Below are 18857 nucleotides of genomic sequence, written 5' to 3'. Positions count from 1 at the left end.
CTCTGTCACAGCCACAGTACAACAGGGCACCCAGCTCAGAAATGAGATATAAAGAGCATACTTACCCCCACAGTGTGAAAACTGCTGGGTTAAATAGAACAGAGGATTGCTGGCTCCAGCAAGCATAGCTGATCTCTTCATTTTATGGCAGAGTGCTTACTTTGCCAAACACAGTCCTCAGTCCCCACGGAGCGGGCGGTTTCTCCTGTGTTAAATATCTTTATACCACTATCACACCTGGTAACATATATAAATTGTCTTCATTACATACATTCCTATAGAATGTCACAGCAGCGTCTCACCAGATGAGCCTGGCTTTTTTGGTTCACTGAAGTTCTTGATGGGTCTCAGTAGCAGTGGTTTCTGCAGAAGCAGAAGGGGGTGAGTTGCAAAGAAGGGCCAAGAGACCTTTTATGCCTCCATGGCAGCTTCATACAGAACTTTCCATCATAACTCCTTCAGACTAGGGACAGGAATTTGGGAAATAAAGGTCAAAGAGGTCCACACTCCCCTCAATGCCCGTTTGAACACCAAATGAAATTCTTCAGCTAAAGAGAAAGATTTCAGTCTTCACCAGTGTGCTCTCAGCTGAACAGGAAGGAGGAAAGAAAGCAGAAGCTGGTCTGATAAAGGAATGCCTTTTCTGACCCAGTTTCCCAGCTATCTTATTCTACATTGCTCTTCAGTTCCATATTCCGGAAATCCTACATAAGCTCCTGTCCTCATCTTCCGCAGAAGCATCCCACAGATGTGTTGCATAGGAACAGTGCTTTTGGAAGGGTTCTCCTACAACCCTACTGGTCCAGGATCCTCACCTCAATGGCAACACTCTGCTGCTGAGCTGGAGAGGCTTCTTGTTCAATTTGCACCACAGTCGGGTGGCCTGGTGTCCAACCGTCAGTGCTCCAGAAAAACTGAAGATGTAATCTGATGACTCAAAGGAAGGCACGCAGCCCCCCAGCATTCCCTGGCACAGAACAGCCAGCCCAATAAGATGAACTGAAGCTATATTTTAAGTGACTTTTCAAAACTAAATGCTGACACAGGACGCGATGGGTAGTACATTGTCTCACAGCTATGACCGCTGCATTCAGGCAGAGCAGCAGACAAACCTTGAATAAGCATACATTTATATTATTGGTATACAGAAGGGAGATGCTGTATTTCTCATGTAGGAGCCTGGTGCTTGGCTAAGGAAAGCTCCAAGAAGCATCACTTTTTCCCTGATGCAGAGCCCAGCTCAGAGAGCTTTATTGCAACCCAGCAGGCAGTGCTGAGGGGCTGCCTTTAACATAAGCAGCCCAGTTCCTCCTGCCTTACTCTGCAGCACCCGGGAGGATCTGGCAGCGCAGAACCAGCCCAGCTGGGGCAAGGACACTGCAAACAGGCCCCAGGATTGGTACAGGTCAGGACCCGCTTCTGTGGCAGCCCTGACAGTTAGCATCTGCCTTCTGGTTAAAGCTTTAGCTACAGATTTCCTCAGCCCCTTTGTGCTTACCTGACCCATCATGCCCCAGACAGTCAGAGTGAGGATAAGCTGCATTTGTAATATCCCCATCACGCTGACAGCACAGACTACTTGGCATTCACCCTCGGTCTCCCTCAGGATCATTTGTAATCCCCTGGACTTCAGGTCCAACACAGGACATCCTTATCAGCTACCAGTGAGGAGAGCTTAAATGCCAAATAAACACTGCCACGAGTTACAGACCTGCTCTCCCAGCTAAGCAACTCCTACACCTGGTGCTGTGCTGGACCACAAGCGCTCACCTTTGCTTAAAGGTAAGCTTCAAACACAAAGCTCTACATTCAGCAGGGAAGTTGACTTAGTTTCTCCCCTTATTCTCTCCATGGCTATACAACTCTTGTTTGCGTCATTTCTACCATAAAATAGTGACCTTCGTGGTTTGAAATAGCCAAGAAAAAAAAAATCAAATACAACATTTTTAATGGCAGGGATAATTAAATATTACATTCTCTACAACTGCATTCCTAATTTAGCTGATTGCATGGGAGCTTCTGTTGACAAGACATCTGCAAATCAAAGCAGCTGCTGTAACAAGCTGGCGTTGTCAAACATACTCTGCCCTTCATCCACATAAAGATATTGGGCTCATCAGCTGAGGAGTGCCAATCATCTGAAACTTAAGGACCTCCTATACAGAATTTACCTAATCAGCCCTTCTGGCCTCGAGCTCCGAGAGCTGAAGCCTTGCACTCTTATTAAGGGTTGAGCTGCTAAGCCACTTCTTACACCAGACTAGCTACCAACATAGGAACACATCACTCACCTCAAGAAAGTCAGCATGAATATTTACTAACTGAATGCAAACTGCACAGCAGCTCTTCTCTGTGCTGCTATCTGTGCCAACGTTAAGAGCAGCCCAGTGAAGGCATGGCAGCAAGACTTTTTGAAAAAAAAAAAAAGATGTCTGACCCAGGAATGTGCCAAGGGAGCTTGCTGTAAGTGGGGATTTTTGGGAAAGCAAGGAGATTCATCACGTAAAGTGCAGGGTATAGAACTGGGTTAGACGGGACTACCCCCAGGGAGCTGGTCTGCCAGTTACCGGGGGAAAGCATCTTTTAAAGAAAGCTGCACAACTCTGTGCTGCCCATTGCATTTTGAGATCATGGTCCTTTATCAGCACAGCTGCTTTCTGTAGCTGGGAGCATCAGCTCAGCGGATGGCACCCTCAGCCCTCCGTGCTTTATCCCAGCAGGGTTAGGGCACACCTCGCATCTTCATGGCAGCTACGGTGTTAGCATCACCTCCCTTTGCAATATGTTACACTCGTGCAGGTCACTCTCCTTAAAAGCCTTGAAGAGCAGCTGCTAACACATCCCAGCTTGTTTTCAAGGAAAGACCACAAGGTTGGCAAACCCTGCATACCCCTGATAATTCTCTTCATTTTAGTACTTAGCACTGTGACACAGAGCAATTCAGGCTGCAGCTGAAAGACCATGCCCAAATTTTCAGCAGCATGTCAGACAGTAAACTCAGCGCCAGGAGAGCTGAGAAGCAACAGAACCTTATTGGCCTTGTTTCTCCAGGCTGGAAGCAGCACTTTGAAGACACAGGCAAAGGGGAAAGTTCCGACTCACCTGAAGCATTCTGCTAAAAATAGCTCCCCTAACCCCATCGCACACTCAGGTTAGACTGTTCTATTTTAAAAGGAAGGTTACAGACACAGCGTTCTTCTCTTCCTTCAACAAATTTCTGATCGGTAACAGCTGCAAACACAGTGTATCATGCACAGCCCCCTAACAATTCTGCCTGTAAGGCTTGGTGAAGAAATAGGTTTACCTCAGACAGAACACACGTGCCATAGGGCAGTAATTGCTCAGGTCCCCTCAGTACTTAGCAGGGGAACCACAAAGCATCAGCAGATGGAAGTGCAGAAGGAAGAAGCCCGAAATGAAAAGCAGAAGCAGGGAACAGCCCCAAATGAGAACAGACTGCAGACAGACTCCCATCCCAACCCAGACCCAGGTCCCCTCTCTACCCTGCAGCCCCACCACGACGACAAAACAAATCCAAGCTGTGAGACCTCCCACAAAAACACAGCACTCACAATCAGTAAGTGCCCTGATTGCTATCAGCCAGTGATTAATTGCAGATTTTGCTGCAGTCTGGGGGTGGCTGCAGGGCTGCCCCCAGTATCACGGTGTGCTGCTGGAGGTGGCACCTCCCAGTGGCAGCACAGGAGGTGGATGCTGGCAGCAGGGCCCAGGGCTGCCGCTGCCAGGCCAGAGGTTTGCTCCTGCTCAGGCTGTGAGCGCCCTGGGTGAAGGCAGCACTTTGCCAAGATGATCAGTGCTTAGAATAATTCCTCAGCAAACACCCCACCTGGAGAGCAAAGCCTTCCTCGCTAATGCCCTGCTTTTGCAACAAGATGTTTTCGCAGGAAGGCTTTTTCGTTGGGCTTTAAAGTCATCTTGTCTGCTCCAGATCACCAGCGAGAGATGATGTTTGTGCTAATGCTCAGCTACATATCCCAGGGCAAAGGCCAGAGAGAAATACTGCAGGAGAGCGGGGAGGGAGGGAGAGGAATTCCCTGAGCAGAAATTATTTTGAGCAGAGAAAGCTGCAGAGCGGTGTGGAGTGAGGCAGAAGAAATGCAGGAGAGGGAGGTGGCTGTGCTGGGGGAGATGGAAAAGAACAGAGGAGTGGAAGCTCAAAGGCTCCTCCGGAGAGGGGCGGGCAGCACGCGGCTCACCGGGCCTTGGGGAGGCTCCGTGCCAGGAGCTGGGCTCAGCCGCGCTCCCCCTGCAAAGGGATTCCCTCTGCCACCCACTGCCGGTCCTGGCACAGTGACAAGCCGCTGGAGTGGAGATCTCCTCCCCTCATGCACGGTGGAGGTAAACAGCAGCCTCACCCCCCGACACTCCCCGGCATTCTCTCCCCGAGCCGTGCTGGGTGTTCAGCCTCCAGCGAGAGCCAACGCATTCCATCCTGCCGCTGTCAGGACCGCCCCAGCCCGCACCAAGCAGCCTTGCAAAGCCGTCGTGCTCCCGCGTGCACAGCAGGGGCAAGCGAAGCAGCTCAGGAGATGCAAGCCCCGTGCTTTGTGCTTCCCCCAGACCAGCCCTTATGGATTTCCTCGTTTGTAAAAAGGAGCTGTGACACCGCACGCACGTTCAAGATCACGCTGCACTGCACGGGAGTGCAAAATGTTACAGCCTATCACCATATCATAAATTCAAGCTGAATCTTTACTACTAACCACTGATTTTCCCCGACATAGACTTCCTGAGTGATCCTGGGACACCTGCTCCTTGTGTAGTATCTAATTTTAAGCGAAAACTCTTAATTTATTACCTTAAAGGTTGTTTAGGAATGATCTCCTGCTCTGCATAGCCCCATGGGAGGCTGTGCCTGACTACGAAGAGAAAGTGCAATGTAGGGACTCAATGAAGCAGCTCCTAATACTCCTGGTACCCGCATTTCTTGGATGCAGGTTGCAGAAGGGTCCTCAGGGGGCTGCCCCACTCAGTATCAAAGAAGCAGCAAGAGCAGAACCAAAGTGACCCATTGTACGTGAGCACAGTCCCACATTAGGTCACAGATCAGAACTAGAATGCCCAGCTAGAGACAAGATTGCAAAGCACACCTGAAGACCATCTAAGAGATATATTCAGAGGCAGCTACAGCACAGCCCAAAGCAAAGGGTGGGTGCATGAGGCTGGGATTAAATGGAGCCATGGCCCAATGGGTTGTGTGAGTGGGTGGGGGATATCCCAGGTGAAGCTGGCCGGGGCAATCAGGATTTGGTGGTGCACTAATGATCCTGGCACAGCAGCCATATCATGAGGAAAAACTCCCCAGAGGCTGCTGTGTCCTGATGGTTCTGTGTTTTTTGCCGTCACTGATGACTTTTCCTTTTGTCATCTCTCGTTTTATGCTGTTGTGGTTCGGGAAGCAGCAGCGTGCAAAGTGCTGGTGTAAAGGAAAAGCCTTGCACAGCTGTTCAGAAAGTTGGGTGGTGCTCAGAAGCTGGAGGGAAACCTCACTGAACCCTCGCAAGAGACATGAAGTGCAACCTGCACCAATCTGGGGACCCAACTGGAGAGAAAGCAGAACATCCCTTGGAGATTCTTGAACAAAAGACTGCAAAATATTTAGCCTGGCGCTATCCAAAACTATGTGAAACTATCCCACGTTATGTGCCTGAGGTTAACATGCTCCTGCCTGCTGTGAGTGCATGGGCAAACCCCTTTGAGTCACACCACATCCAGGGTGTTGTAGGAGCAGGGTGCCCTGCAACTGCCAATTGTGCAGAAAACCCTGGTGTCCTCACCAGTACTTCGGAGATGCTGCGTGGAAGCAGTGAAGGTTTGGCCATGCAAACAGACCCGCTTTTTACCCCTCTCCTTCCTCGCTCTTGTGTTTCTCTGGGGCTTTCTAAGTGAACAAGTATTACCTCATGCTTGAACTTTCTTTGTTTTTAAAAATATATAATTTGGAGTCCAACCTGCAATAGGAATGTGAAAGCTGCCCAGGGTGATGATGAGATCTGTGGGATACCACAGCCCAAACAGAGCCTGGGTCTCCCACTTGTACCCCAGATCCTTGTCCACCGCTTGGTTTCGCCGCCCAAGAGACGTGCTGGGAAGGAAAAGGGGGAACAGCAGAAGAAAATGTTCTCTTTCCCCCCTCCCTGACAGCCTGGGCTCAGATTATGCTGTTTTTCTCCCACCACAATAACACAGTTATTCAACTTGGCAGCACAAGGTGGAGTGAGTGAGGGAGGACGATGGCGTGCGGCTGGTGGTTTTTTAATCTATCAAACATTTCCCCGTTCTGCCGACTGCAAACTCCTGCCCGGCCATCCCCGCCGCAGCATCCCGTGTTGCCATGCCAACAGAGGCTGTCATCCCCGCATCGTGAGAGAATGCTCTGCTTTCCTGGGGACCGCAGGCTGGCAACGTGCCCGACTGATGCTGACCCCTCATCAGGGCTTTTTGGGATTGTTTTTCCCCAGATCTTCCAGGGCCAGGCAATGATCCCTCTCATCTGCTCCTTTAAGATGTCATCATCAGTGCTTGACTTAATCAGGACACCTTAGCATGATAAACAGCCTTCTCCTGACCCCTGCACTTCCATTGTGAATCAGATATAGCAAAGCAAACAATTCTTCACTCCCTGCAACATCACACCGCCTCCCTGCCCTCACTGCTGTTGTGGAGTGGGCAGAGCAGGAGGGGGTGTGCAGAGCTGGAGGGAGCCCGCAGTGCAGGGTGGCTGAGGGGCCCTGTGCCAGCATGGGTTCTTTTAGAGTGTGTTTAAAACTTGCCAAGCAGATGTCCTGCAGGGCCACTCAGGAAACAGAAAGTGTGATGATCTTCACTTCTCTCCACCAGGGTGAAGATGCTGGTGGGAGGACTGTGGCTGTAGGTCTGAGCCAGCATCAGGAGATAGCATCTGCCCCTGGGAAGCTGAGGAGGGGAAAGCAGTGGCTTTGTCACCTAGTTTCCAGCACACTCCAGGCTGTCCTCTCCCAAGGGAGGAATATCCTCGTGGCAATTTGGGGAGGGGGCATAGGACTCATGATGGAAGAGAAACTGAGAGTAAGCTGGCAGCCAGCACTAACGTGAGAAAATGTGAATCCTCTCAGATCAGGTTTTTCCTGATTGTTACATGGTATGGATTGCTTGCAAGGGAATAGGAAGTTGGACTATGTGATCTCCAGAGCTAAGCAGTGTTCAGGGGAGACCTTACTGCTCTGTATAACTGTCTGAAAGGAGGTTGGAGAGAGGTGAGGGTTGTCTCTTTTCCCAGGTAACTAGCAATAGAACAAAGAGGTGATGGCCTGAAGTCACACCAGGGGAGGTTCAGGTTGGACATTAGGAAAAATTTCTTCTCTAAAAGAGTGGTAATGCATTGGCACAGGCTGCCCAGGGAGATGGGGTAGTCACTGCTGGAGGTGTCCAAGAAACACGGAGATATGACACAGGGGGACATGGGTTAGTGGGCATGGTGGGGGTAGGTTGGCAGACTAGACAATTTACTGGTCTTTTCCAGTCTTAATGATTCTATGGTTCTGTTTCCATAACCAGCAGACACTGACAGAAGAATTGTGTGTTGCTGTCACAGCCAGGAGTAGAGAGGGATTCTGTTCCTGGAGGGTTGCTAGCCAAGCCCTCTCAGGGGACAGGTGCCTTGGGGACACATTCAGCTCAGATGTCACTTAAGGTTACATTTGCAAAGTGCTTTGCTCTCTCCAAACGTGGAAGAAAAGTGGCCCTGGCTTTAGGCGGCAGAGGCTGGAAGAAAAGAGTAGCAGAAATAGAGGTCACATCGCCTCAGTGTTGGCAATGCTGGGCTACTTGCTCTGAAAAGGTCCTGAGGGTGGAGGAGGGAAGGCTGGGGGTGCACCAAACTGCCAGAGAAGAGAAATGGTGCTCTGGATATGCAAATAGGTCCAGCAAGCTGGCAGCAGGATTGAAAGGGGAGGAAGGAAAAGAGAGAGGTCTGTGTTTTGTTTCAGCTGTGGGCCTGCTAGGATTTGTGAGCCTAGGTCACCTCCTACAGCCTTTTGATTTTCAAATGAGGGCCAGAAAGAAAGAAAAGAGAAAGATGAAGTTTCCAGGAATGGGGAGCTCAGGTTCAAACATCAGCCTGCGGGAGCACAAACCAGCCAGAGCCCAGTGTGGGCACCCACTGCCAACCCAGCCATGCCTTGCAGGTCCCAGCACAGCATAGCCTGCAGTCCTGCTCACTTGGGCTGCTCCCTTCCTTCATGGACATCAAAGGTGCTGAGCGCTGCAGCCACTGCTGTTCCCATTCATATAGGAAACTGCCTTTCCCTCCCAGAGGAGGTTTGTACTCCAGCAGCATCACAGGAATGTTTTTCAGCTCCATTTCCAGCTGCTTTGTTCTCCTCCTTCCCTGCAGTTTCCTTGGAAAAGTTAATTTTCATTTTTCCAATGAAAACACTTCCCCCCAATGGATTTGGTGAGCAAAGAAAGCTTCAATTTGGAACTTGAATAGAAACAATTCTTTCCATAATAATTCTCCACCTTGATAGAGAAAGAATGGGCGTACTCTGAGAAAGCTTGGGCCCCTCTACAAGGGCTTTGTTCAAAACGTGTGAGATACAGCCTAAATTTACGTCAGTAGCTTTCTCAAAGCTCTTGTGCTAGCTTCAGTTCACTTTCTGCTACCTTCTGCAGCAGCTGGCACCAGCATAAAGCAAGCGTAACGTGCTGCTCAGGTGTTGTCTTTGCATACACCTTAAGCTGGTGTGAGCTGCAGCAGGGGGCGTTGGCTGGTGGAAATCAGATGTTTCTGTCACTGCCCCAAGAAAAGGGCAGTGGAGTGAGAGGCCTGGCAGGAGGAAGGCTGAGAAAGGATTCACAGCTCCTCCACGCTGTGCCCTGCATGGGGGACATGGATTGATTTTGTTCTGGTGAGTGTCACAGTGCCCATCAGTTTAAATACAGTATTGCATGATATTGGAAGTAACGAGAAAGGTAAAACAGAACTTTACGCTGAACATCTCAGAAGTAGCTATAGTCAGGAAAAATATTCCTGCTCTTCCAAAGTTGGGATAAATCAAGTACAAGTTTTGGAATTCCCTGCCAGGTGGCAGTCCTGTTACAAAGCTGCTTTCAGTCAAGATGGAGAAGTATCAAGATGGAAAGAACTGAGCTAAAAGGTTTATCTTAATTATTAAGATTGTAGAGCAGAGTACAGGAAAAACACAGTCTATTGCATCGCTGCTACTGCTTCACCATGTGAGTGTGAACACAATGCTTGTTTTACGTGTCCCAGAGGCAGAGTGGATGAATGCCCCCTCCTGAGAAAACTGTGAGATGGTGTGCATACCAGAAAAAAGCAAAAGGGGAAGGTGGTGAGCAGCCAGAGGGTCAGCTGACGTCCTTGTTGCGCATAGGGACAGTCCTGCATGGCACCAGTGGACAAGTGCAGAGGGCTGAACTGCCCAAATCAGTGCTGCAAATGGACTGAAATAAAAGCACAGGAGATGGGGAAGACTCATGCACTGGACAAAGCAGCATCCCCAGTCATTTCTTAGGGGGTGGAGGTCTGCAGCCAGGACTCACGCTGCTGTGCTCCAGATAGGGGAATCACAGAATCCTCTGCATGGAGGAGTCAGCAGTGGTGAGGGAGGGACCTACCAGAAGGGATTCCCAGTGGGAGAGGAGCTGGCACCACCCTGACAGTGGAGGGAAGTGTTTTCCCTGGGGTCTTCCCCAAGGGCTGCCAGTGCCCTGCGTGCTTTTCTCAGCTGCAACCCAGCCAGGGCACAGAGTCCCCTCCTGTCTATGTGCTGAGAGCACACCTGAATGTCCTTGTGGGTGCACAGGGGAGGACAGAGGTGCAGGGAGACCTGTGGCTTTGAGGGGGGATACCCAGGCCAAAAGCATTTCTTGCAGATGGAAACCAATTGCTTTTCATGCCTGTTTCCCCCAGTCCCACTTAAGTTTCTCTTTCTTTTTTTCCCCCTCTAATTTTAATTAGAAAACAGTTTGAAATAAAGGAAATGAAGGATAGATTCACACTGTCTGTGCTGACCAAACCTGACCTGTCAATCTGTGTGTGGTCCCTCAGGACAGCTGGGCTGGGACTAGGAACCTTTTGGGACTGGTCAGAGAGGTGCTGTTATTCCTAACAAAGACTTGTGCGAATGTTTATCACTCAGAAAAAGTCACTGCAATCAACTTTGAAACTTGTGTGGAGTCTTCAAGGACTGGGAGAGCATCAGCAATATAGGACTTCCTTAGAGGAGAACAGGCACAATTCAGAGGAAAACTGCATTTTTCTGCCATTCTTTGGATTGAAGTCACAGCACATCTGAAAAGAGACTACAGCCACTCCCTAGAAGGTGACAGCCATGAGCCCTTGCAGTTCAGCCACTCTTCCACCTTCCCCTCTCTGGCTTCCCTCTTTTCCTCCTCCTTGACTGGACTTTCATCTCCCCCATGGTCCAGCCCACTCTTTTGGGTCTCTGCCTTGCTCCAAGCATGTCCCTCTGTGCTGGAGCACTCACCCTTTCCCTCTGCCACATGCACAGATTGGAGATGCTCCTCTCCAGCACAGCCCCCAAGACCACCTGCCCTGTGCTCCGTCCCTCCCAGCCTGTTACCAGGCAACACAGCATCACACACATTTCCCTCTCAATCTCCAAAATGAAGTGTATATACAGGGGATTCTCCTCTTGCTCATCTGGAGAGGAACTTCATAGACATTGGTTTGTCATAGCCAAGACAGTAAGGGGCTCCAGCTGACACTGTTGCCACACCAGGTGCAAATCCAGAATAATCTAGTTCTGCTCAGGGCTGTTTCTCACCAGTCTAAGAGGGAACACAGAACCCATCTCAGCTGTTTTCCTCTTCCATGACAGAGGCATGCCTAACACACAAACATGGGGGGAGTTTTGTTTTCATGTTTGTAAAGTACGTGCTTGAATGACTTAGAAGTTGAGGCATGACCAGAACTTATTAGCTGTCAGCAGGCTGATGGACTGTCAGTCCTATTTCAGGACCAAGATACATGTTGTACTGTCTCCCATTCTATAATGTACAAATTGCATTTCATGACAGCAATATAACACTCCTGAGAGCAAGTTTTGGCACCATTATCACCCTTCTGAGGTCGTAAAAGTCACTCACTCTCAGCCACCCATTTTAGAACTATCAGACAAAGCCCCTTGCAGCCACTAGAGTGGCTGAAGGCCATAGGAAAGCACATATGAATATTATCTCACACAAAACGCTGAGTTAACAAGGAGCACACATCATGTATCCAGTGAGAACATTTTACAAATTCCCCATTACAGTCAGGAGCAGTCATAGAGGAAGCACATATCTGCGTCAATTTCCCACTTGAAAAATAAAAACAGAAATTTATGACACACAAAGGAGTAAGGTCGTTCCTTCTGCAGTCCGTGAAAGTTTGAAAGCAGTTTTATGTTATCTCTTTTATCTCTGCTCAGATTAGAAAGGCAAGATGGGTAACTTGATGGACACTGGTGTCGCACACACATCTTCCAGAAAGGAGACTTCATGAATTCTGTTGTCATTCTGAAGCTCTTAGTCTTTGTGATGCTCCTTTCAGTAAGGCTCTTACTCAGGCGCCTTCTGTGCATTTCCCCCTGTGATATCATCACTCACCATTGTCCTCCACACCATGACAGCACAGGTAATCATTTCTGTTCCTTCCAGAGTATGGCTGAGCCCAGGTGACCCTCACAAGCCCTGTATGTATGGTCAGTACTTGCAAACAAACCCTAAGCTGATGGCCCAGCCAGCCCTTGCTGGGGCAAGAGCTCTATGTTGGGCTCCTCTCCAGCATAGAAAATGAGTGAACATGTAGGATCTGGAGAGCATTTCACTGGTGCAGGAACAAACAGGATCTTCTAGCTGAGTTGGTTCCAACCACTGGGTCACTGCCCATGAAAGAGACCGTCATGGGCTTTGTCACGGGATAAAATACAGAATCCTGAGCACCTTGGCTGAAGGAGATCAACATCAGGCTAATGGTGAAAATGGGTACCCCACTGTAACACAATGGAGAGCACAACAATGACAGCAGAACAGCAAGGTCCTACACTGCAGCAAGTGAGAATTTGCTCAAACGCAACAACCACAAAAACAAAAGGAAGAAGCTGCTTACCTTCAGAAGGCCTCAGGTAGACAGAGATCTCCAGCAAGATCCCCTCACCTCCACTGCCAACCCTTACATGAGGTCTGGGAAGGGGTGGATACTGGCTCCCCCCGTCCAATCACTCAGTGCATTGCTCACAGCTGAGCTCCCCTCAGTTGGCCCTGCCTTCCCGCCAGGTGCTCTATCACTGGCTCAGGCTGTGATTTAGAATTTTCACTACACCTGCAGTGTGCAGAAACAATCTCTTCTATCACATTAGCTTCAGCCCATCAACATATAAACTGGGGGAGACAGCTTCAGGTAGCACTTTCAAGGTTTGCTCCAGAAACTCCCTGCTACTGTGGCCAGTGGGGCCCAGGTTCCGGCTTTTGTCGTCTTCTCCTTCCTCCTTGGTGATGGTGCTCAACTGATGTCAAAGCAAGAAATTTGCATGGGTACTGGGGGGTAAAAGGTGCTGAAGCCATCCAGCCCTCTCTAGGGAGTTCAGGGGCATTTTTTAAATCTAGACCATGGAATCATAGAGTCATTAAGGTGGGAAAAGACCACTAAGATCATCTAGTCCAACTGTCAACTCATCCCCACCATGCTCACTAACTATGTCCCTCGGTGCCACATCTGCCCTTTTCTTGACCACCTCCAGGGATGGTGACTCCACCACCCTCAGGCAGATCGACACTTCCTCCCAACGTAGTGTCATCAGAAAGCTTATTGAGGGATCCTTGCAGTCCTTTTCACCACTACTCCCAGTACTTTCTGCTGTCTCTCCAGGACTGCAGCTAGGAAGTTTGATTCTGAAGGGGAATTGACTGCTAGCTTAAATGGGAAGGAACACCCATAGCACTGAGGGGTGCCACAGCATCCTAAACTGGGGAGCCTCATGAGAGACATCTACCCAACAAATGCACTCTGTGTCACAGCAGATCTCCACCCTTAGCAATAATGAGTTTGGAGATGGTTTTTTGGCACTTCTTAACTGTCTGCAGGGGCTCGAGCTCCTTGTCCTTGCCTTGGGCCCTTCACACCGCCAGTCGTAACGCGATCGGAAATGCCAGTCCCAAGGGGCATCACTACTGTTGCTAACTGCAGTCATGGAAATGTGAAGAGAAATTAAACTTGGGGCCTTTGATATGCTAAGCTCAAACCTGAGTAGACCTTTACCACAGAGCAGGCCTTAGTGTCACTGTCACCCTGCAGCTGTCTGCATGGCAGGAGAGGCTGTGGCATGGGGAGACTGCCATGTGTAGGGCTGTTCTTTCACCATAGACGTAGAAGCTAAAGCTTCTCAATAACTACAGCTATCCCAGCACTTTGGCAACCATAATTGAAGGACCTTCACTTGGCTGTACCATTTTTCAAATAAATGAAAGCTCAAACTAGGCTGGTCTGCAGGCTTGTAGTAAAGGACGGCTGAAATGGGAGGCAGCGCATGAACTCATCTCCATCGAGAATCTATTCTGTTTTCCCACCACAGTTTCCATCCTCTGTTAAAAGAGATTCGAGCACAGGCAAGATGCACGGCTGTATGCAAGCCTCTGATCACCAGTTCACCCATTCACAGTTCCTAAAAATAGCAAACATTTCCGCTTGCTCTTGAGAATTCTGCACTATCTTGCAGAAGTGCAAGATGAAGGATCTTTAACTCAGCAAAGATGGGGAACCCTGGATATAGACTATGCCTTTGGGATATTTCCTTGGAAATAGACAGCATCTAGCATATGGTGTGGCCAAGCTCATGGGGCTGAAGTGAGGAGGGATTTGTGGCTTAAAGGACGCAGAGTTGCCAAAAAATGATGCTCCCAGCTGTTCAAGCAGTTGTTGGTGTCTGTCAGCTACATCGGTACATGCAGTCTTCTCATCCAGGGCTGACGCTCAAAGGTGATTACGTGGCACTGTAATGGCTGGTAGAAACTTTGTCCTCTGGAATGTCTTGAAGAAAACCTTTTCTGCTAGGAACCCACAAGATGTAACTGCCAAAGGTTTCTGTCTTGGTGAGATCAGGCCTAGGTGCAGCTGCAGCAAGAGCAGGAAGAAAAGGCCATGTCCTACACAAGGCAGGAAACATTCCCTTCCCTATTTTCACATCATGAGGCATGCTTCATTTATTTGCAGGGTGTGTTTCATCTTCTGTGCAGGAAGATCAGTAGCACTTCTGGTTTAGTGCCCGGTTTGCTTTGCTTTCTCTTCTCATGTTTTGTTTGTTTTGTTGTTGTAGATTAGGTTTGCTTTTCTTATTGCTGCTGATGATTATTATTTTTTCCGGCTTTGGAAGAACAACTGTATTCTTCAGGGAGTTGCTGGTTTGACAGAAGAGCGAGCCCTGTCCCCTCCTGTCAGTGGTGTGTGGAGACCAGAAAGATTTTCCACCTTGATGGCAAGCCCTGCAGACAAGTGGCACTTAGTTGATAACTGTGATGGCAAGGGAAATAGCTCCTTGTTCCCCTGCCACAGCAGCTCCTCAGGGCTGGAGGTGACACAGCTAAGTGGTACTGGTGGAGATTTACTTTGGATGCTCCCTAGTGCTCATTCTAATTATGGTATTTACTGATGTGGGATACTTTCTACAGAAATATCTACCCAAGCTCCCTTTGCTGGATGCATCTGTGTGCTTGGAGAAGAGGTCTAAAATGTGCCCTGGTGCTGGCAAAGCCCTGCTTCTCTTTCTTTCTCTGTCTTTATGGAAAGGTAGATGCAATCTGATTCATCGCTTGGCTGCTTTACTTGTGCAGACCCCTCAGGACAGCACCAATTTCTCCCTCCTGTGTCATGAACCCAAAGTTGGAGGTAGCACGCAGATGAACACCTAGCATGTGCTGAGCCATTGGACACCATGCGCTTTGCACTATCGTAGCTGTAGACCAGAAGCCATGATCTGTAGAGGCTTTTGGCACAACACTATCACACTGTGACTGTGGGATTGAAGACAGGGGTGTCTGCAGGAGACAAAGGTTATGGTGCAGAGCTTGCAGCAGAGCAATAAGTAGGAGGGTAGTTCAAATGAGTGATTTAATAACAGAGGACAGTGGACAGCCGTGAACAAATTCCTCCATGGCCTCTTCAGATTGATTACAGCCACAGCATGCCAACTCCGGCAGCCCCCAATGGCTCTTTTTTTTTTGACTCACAATATAAACTTCAGAAAAAAACATTGTTGGTCTCTCTCTGGAGAGCAGACAGCTCCCGAGGAGGGGAGGGAGACCCAGCTCTTTGGGCTCTGGGGGTCTTGAGGCTGCCTGTCTTCTGGAGGGGAAGAAACAAACTCCTCTGTGAGCATCTTCGTGTATCAAATATGCATCAGCTTTAATGAGACTCAGCAGAGATGGGTGACTAATTGCAGAGCAGTCATTTATTCGTGAACATGGCTTCAGGTAGATTATTCAAGAGTTCACGACGGTGTCTTTGAATGCATTTGCTACTAAGCAATTGGCTTTCCCAAGTTCCATGTTGTGGCTGAATGGTCAGATAATTCATGTGATACGGTTTCTGCTCCCGACTGGGTGAACTTGCAAGCACAAATGTCACCATTTGTGAGCATAATTTTTCCCCTTCATGTATGCCTCTGACATTTGCTTTCCACTTACCTTTTTGCCAGTAACATGCAATCACAGCTGGTGGGATGGAACACTGCTGACAGACCAGAGAAGGAAGGAATGGAATGGCCCAGGGTGGGACTTCGGTGCCCAGAACTTTGAGAGAGGCAAAGGCTTCTCATCTGTCCCAGGAGCTCCTCCCTGCTACCCAGCAGCTTAATTCAGAATGAGTGCTTCAAAAACATGCTGCTGCCAGGATACCCGTGCAGTGCTGCAGCAGTGGATGGGGTTAATACCACGCCCGTGTAACAGCATGCAGTGAGGCTCATGGTGGCACGTTTGCACGTGGGGAAACATCACAGGATCCTGCACCACAGGGCCAGGTATCCCCGATGAGGCACGAGCAACCCCACAGGAAACAACCTGCCATGTGGAAATGGTGGAAGTGGCTGATCTTTGGCTTGAGGCTGAACCTGACAAAGCACCAGCTCAGATCTGCTGGGCTGGTTCTCCTCTGGAACAAGCATGCAGGGAAACCCTATTGCTTTGAAATAGCCCCCAAGCCAAGGGTATCGAGAGATATGAGCAGGGCTTATTTTCCACCAGCCTCTGCAGTTGTTGTGACAGTTTTCCCTCTCATTCTTGTATAGCCTTGGTGTGGATGCAAAACCTCCCTGGTTCCCCCTCTTCTTCCTGGGCCTTGCATGCTGGCTGCCCCCAGGACCTACCTCCTGTGATGAGAGCTGAACAGGGAGGACGGCTCCAACTGTGACACCAGGATGGTGTCCTGCAACCCTTGTTTTAATGCAGAGAGCATCAGTTTGTGTTGCTTCTCTTCCCAAAGACTTGCAGAGGGACAGCCCCGACAGGTTGGTAGGCTCAGCGGGCAGAGGGGCTGCTCAGAGATACTCTCTGGGTTCAAGGACTAAGAACCTGCGGATGAGGGTGCTGTCCAGCTGCCACCCTGCATTGCCTCATTTGCCTCGTCAGGGTTATTTTGAGCCTCATCCTGCCCATCTGAAGTCACACATCTGCTCTGCCCTCAGGCCCAGAGGGCTTTGGAGAGCACCTATGCAGAGGTGTCATCCAGTGCTAGTGGGGAGCAAGAGGAAGGGAGAACCCTGCTCCAAAGTCTGCTCCCCCCCCCGCATCCCCTTTTCTGATGGCACTGGCAGGGGGGCTCGGGTGGTTCCTCCCAGGGATACCGCCCCTGCTCTGTGCTTACAGTGCTGCTGAGGCTCTCCTTCTTCCCAGGAAAAATTCCTCCATGGAAATTCATCACTCCATGCCTGATTTAGAGATGTAGAGCTCCTTAATTATATTACCTTTTTAAGATAAAGATCAGAAGCCGATACACAGGAGATTGTGACTGAAGATTTGAATGACTGTTACCATTTCAGTGGGCAAAACTATAGCATCAATAGCTGATCCTCAGCAGTGTTTCCAGCAGTTTAAGCTCCTTTTCCCCAAACTTTGTTGTATCCATAGCACAACACTCCCTGGGAAAAGCTGAGCATCCCTGCTGAGCTGGGCTTCCCTGGCCTGGAAAGGCCCCCAGCCCCACCAGAACCCTTGGAATGTCTTCCCCAGCTCCCCAGGAGGCCAGCAGGCCACTGTCTGCCATGTGGCATGGAAGGACTTCCAGCAGATCACCTTCTCCTTTATCTCTGTGGCTGGAGGAAGAAGTCCAGCCTTCGCTGATCACACCATTCCAGACAACCACGGCAACCATCAGCTCCTGCAGCTCAGCCACCCTTGTCCACGAGCATCCCCCTGCCTACCACTCCATCTGCTCCCCTGCTCCCACCTCCCCAGGAATAAGCAAAATCCTCCCCTCTGCAAGCCAGCAGGGGTTAATGCTGTCAGCCATGACGTCAGGATCGCAATTTGCCCAGAGAGTCCCCCTCCCCATCCCCAAACTCCCTCTCTCCTCCCCTCCTCTTGTGACTTTGCAATGAGCAGCAAAACTCCACAGGAGCTGCGGCAACAGCACTAGGGAAACATCCAGCCTCCCTCAGAGAGCAGCTCCTTCTACAGACAGGGATTTATTTATTTTTTACACATGCATATATGTATTTATTTATTTACCGGGTTGCACTTGTTTTTCCTTTTTTCCTCATCTTTTTTTTTTTAACCCTTTCAGAAAAGCCCCAAACCATCCAAGTGATGAGCCTGAGCTTGCCATAAAATAAAACAACAGCACGGTGGGGTGGCACTGCTTCCCCTTCCCCCTCGGAAAATAAAAAGGGAGGGGGGAGCAGGTAGATAAAATCCAGAATAAAATTGTATTGCTCGATAACTCACACCTCCCCCCTCACACACACACACGCACACAGACACACACACACCACTCTCTTTCTCCTCCTCCTCTTCTCTGAAGGTGGGTAGCAGGAGCCATGCAACATCTGCAGAACCGGATGGCAAAAGAGCAGGAGGAAAAATAATCCAAGTGGAGTGCTCAAGGGACACTGAGTTCTTCTTTTTTTCTTTTCTTTTTCTTTTTCTTTTTTTTTTTTCTCCCTTCTTCTCCTTCTTCTTCGCGTACCTGTGAGATTCGATTTCACATTTTGCTAAGCTCATTTTGGGGCATTTTATTTTTCTTTCTCTTGGGATTTTCTCCATTGCCAGAGGATGCCTCTTGTTGAGAGGATGCTGAAAGGAAGAAGAAACGAATTCTTTGACTGGCACTGAAGGAGGGGGGGGGATATTTTTCCCCCACATTTTTTAGTTTTTCTCATTATTCTTTTTCTCCAGGAAATCACTATCTGGGGGGGGTCGGTTTCTTTTTTCCCTCCCCCCCTTTCTTTGGAGGGGGATTTCAGGAGATCCATCCTTCTTTCCCCTCCCCTCCAAAGATTTTTTTCATCCTTCGTCTTTGTGGAAATGTGGACATTTCAGGCAGACAGATTGAGTGGAATTGTCTCTGCTTTAGCAGCTCTTTGTGTCGCCTGCTGTGCGCAAAGGTAAGGATTGCGATCCCAGGCTGCAGGGACAGGGGGGCTGATGCAGGGGTTGTTTGTTTTCTTTGGGATTTTCTCCATCAATCTGTGTGTGGGAAAGGGGAGGGGGTCCTTTCCCCAAATTGCTTCCCCCGCTGCCTGTTGTTGTTATTTCCCAGCCCGTGTCATGGCAGGGGGAGGAGGGATGCTCATACATGCGATGTGCTGCAGACGGAGCCCACCTCGCAGCCCACTTGCAGCGCA

The 18857-nt window shown here is 49.5% G+C and overlaps 1 protein-coding gene across 2 annotated transcripts in view; it reads left to right on the top strand.

The window, feature by feature from the left end:
* Positions 18399-18857, top strand: part of LOC110403351 (gamma-aminobutyric acid receptor subunit beta-4) — a 67264-nt gene continuing 66805 nt past the window's right edge. For both annotated transcript variants that reach the window (XM_021406476.1, XM_021406475.1), the window contains exon 1: positions 18399-18617. In XM_021406476.1, coding sequence (XP_021262151.1) covers positions 18538-18617 — 80 coding nt within the window. In that variant the 5' untranslated portion in view covers positions 18399-18537. The remainder of the gene's footprint in view (positions 18618-18857) is intronic.

Source organism: Numida meleagris, chromosome 8 (genome assembly GCF_002078875.1).
Source record: "Numida meleagris isolate 19003 breed g44 Domestic line chromosome 8, NumMel1.0, whole genome shotgun sequence".
NCBI lineage: Eukaryota > Metazoa > Chordata > Aves > Galliformes > Numididae > Numida > Numida meleagris.
This window is presented reverse-complemented; position numbering and strand designations above follow the sequence as displayed.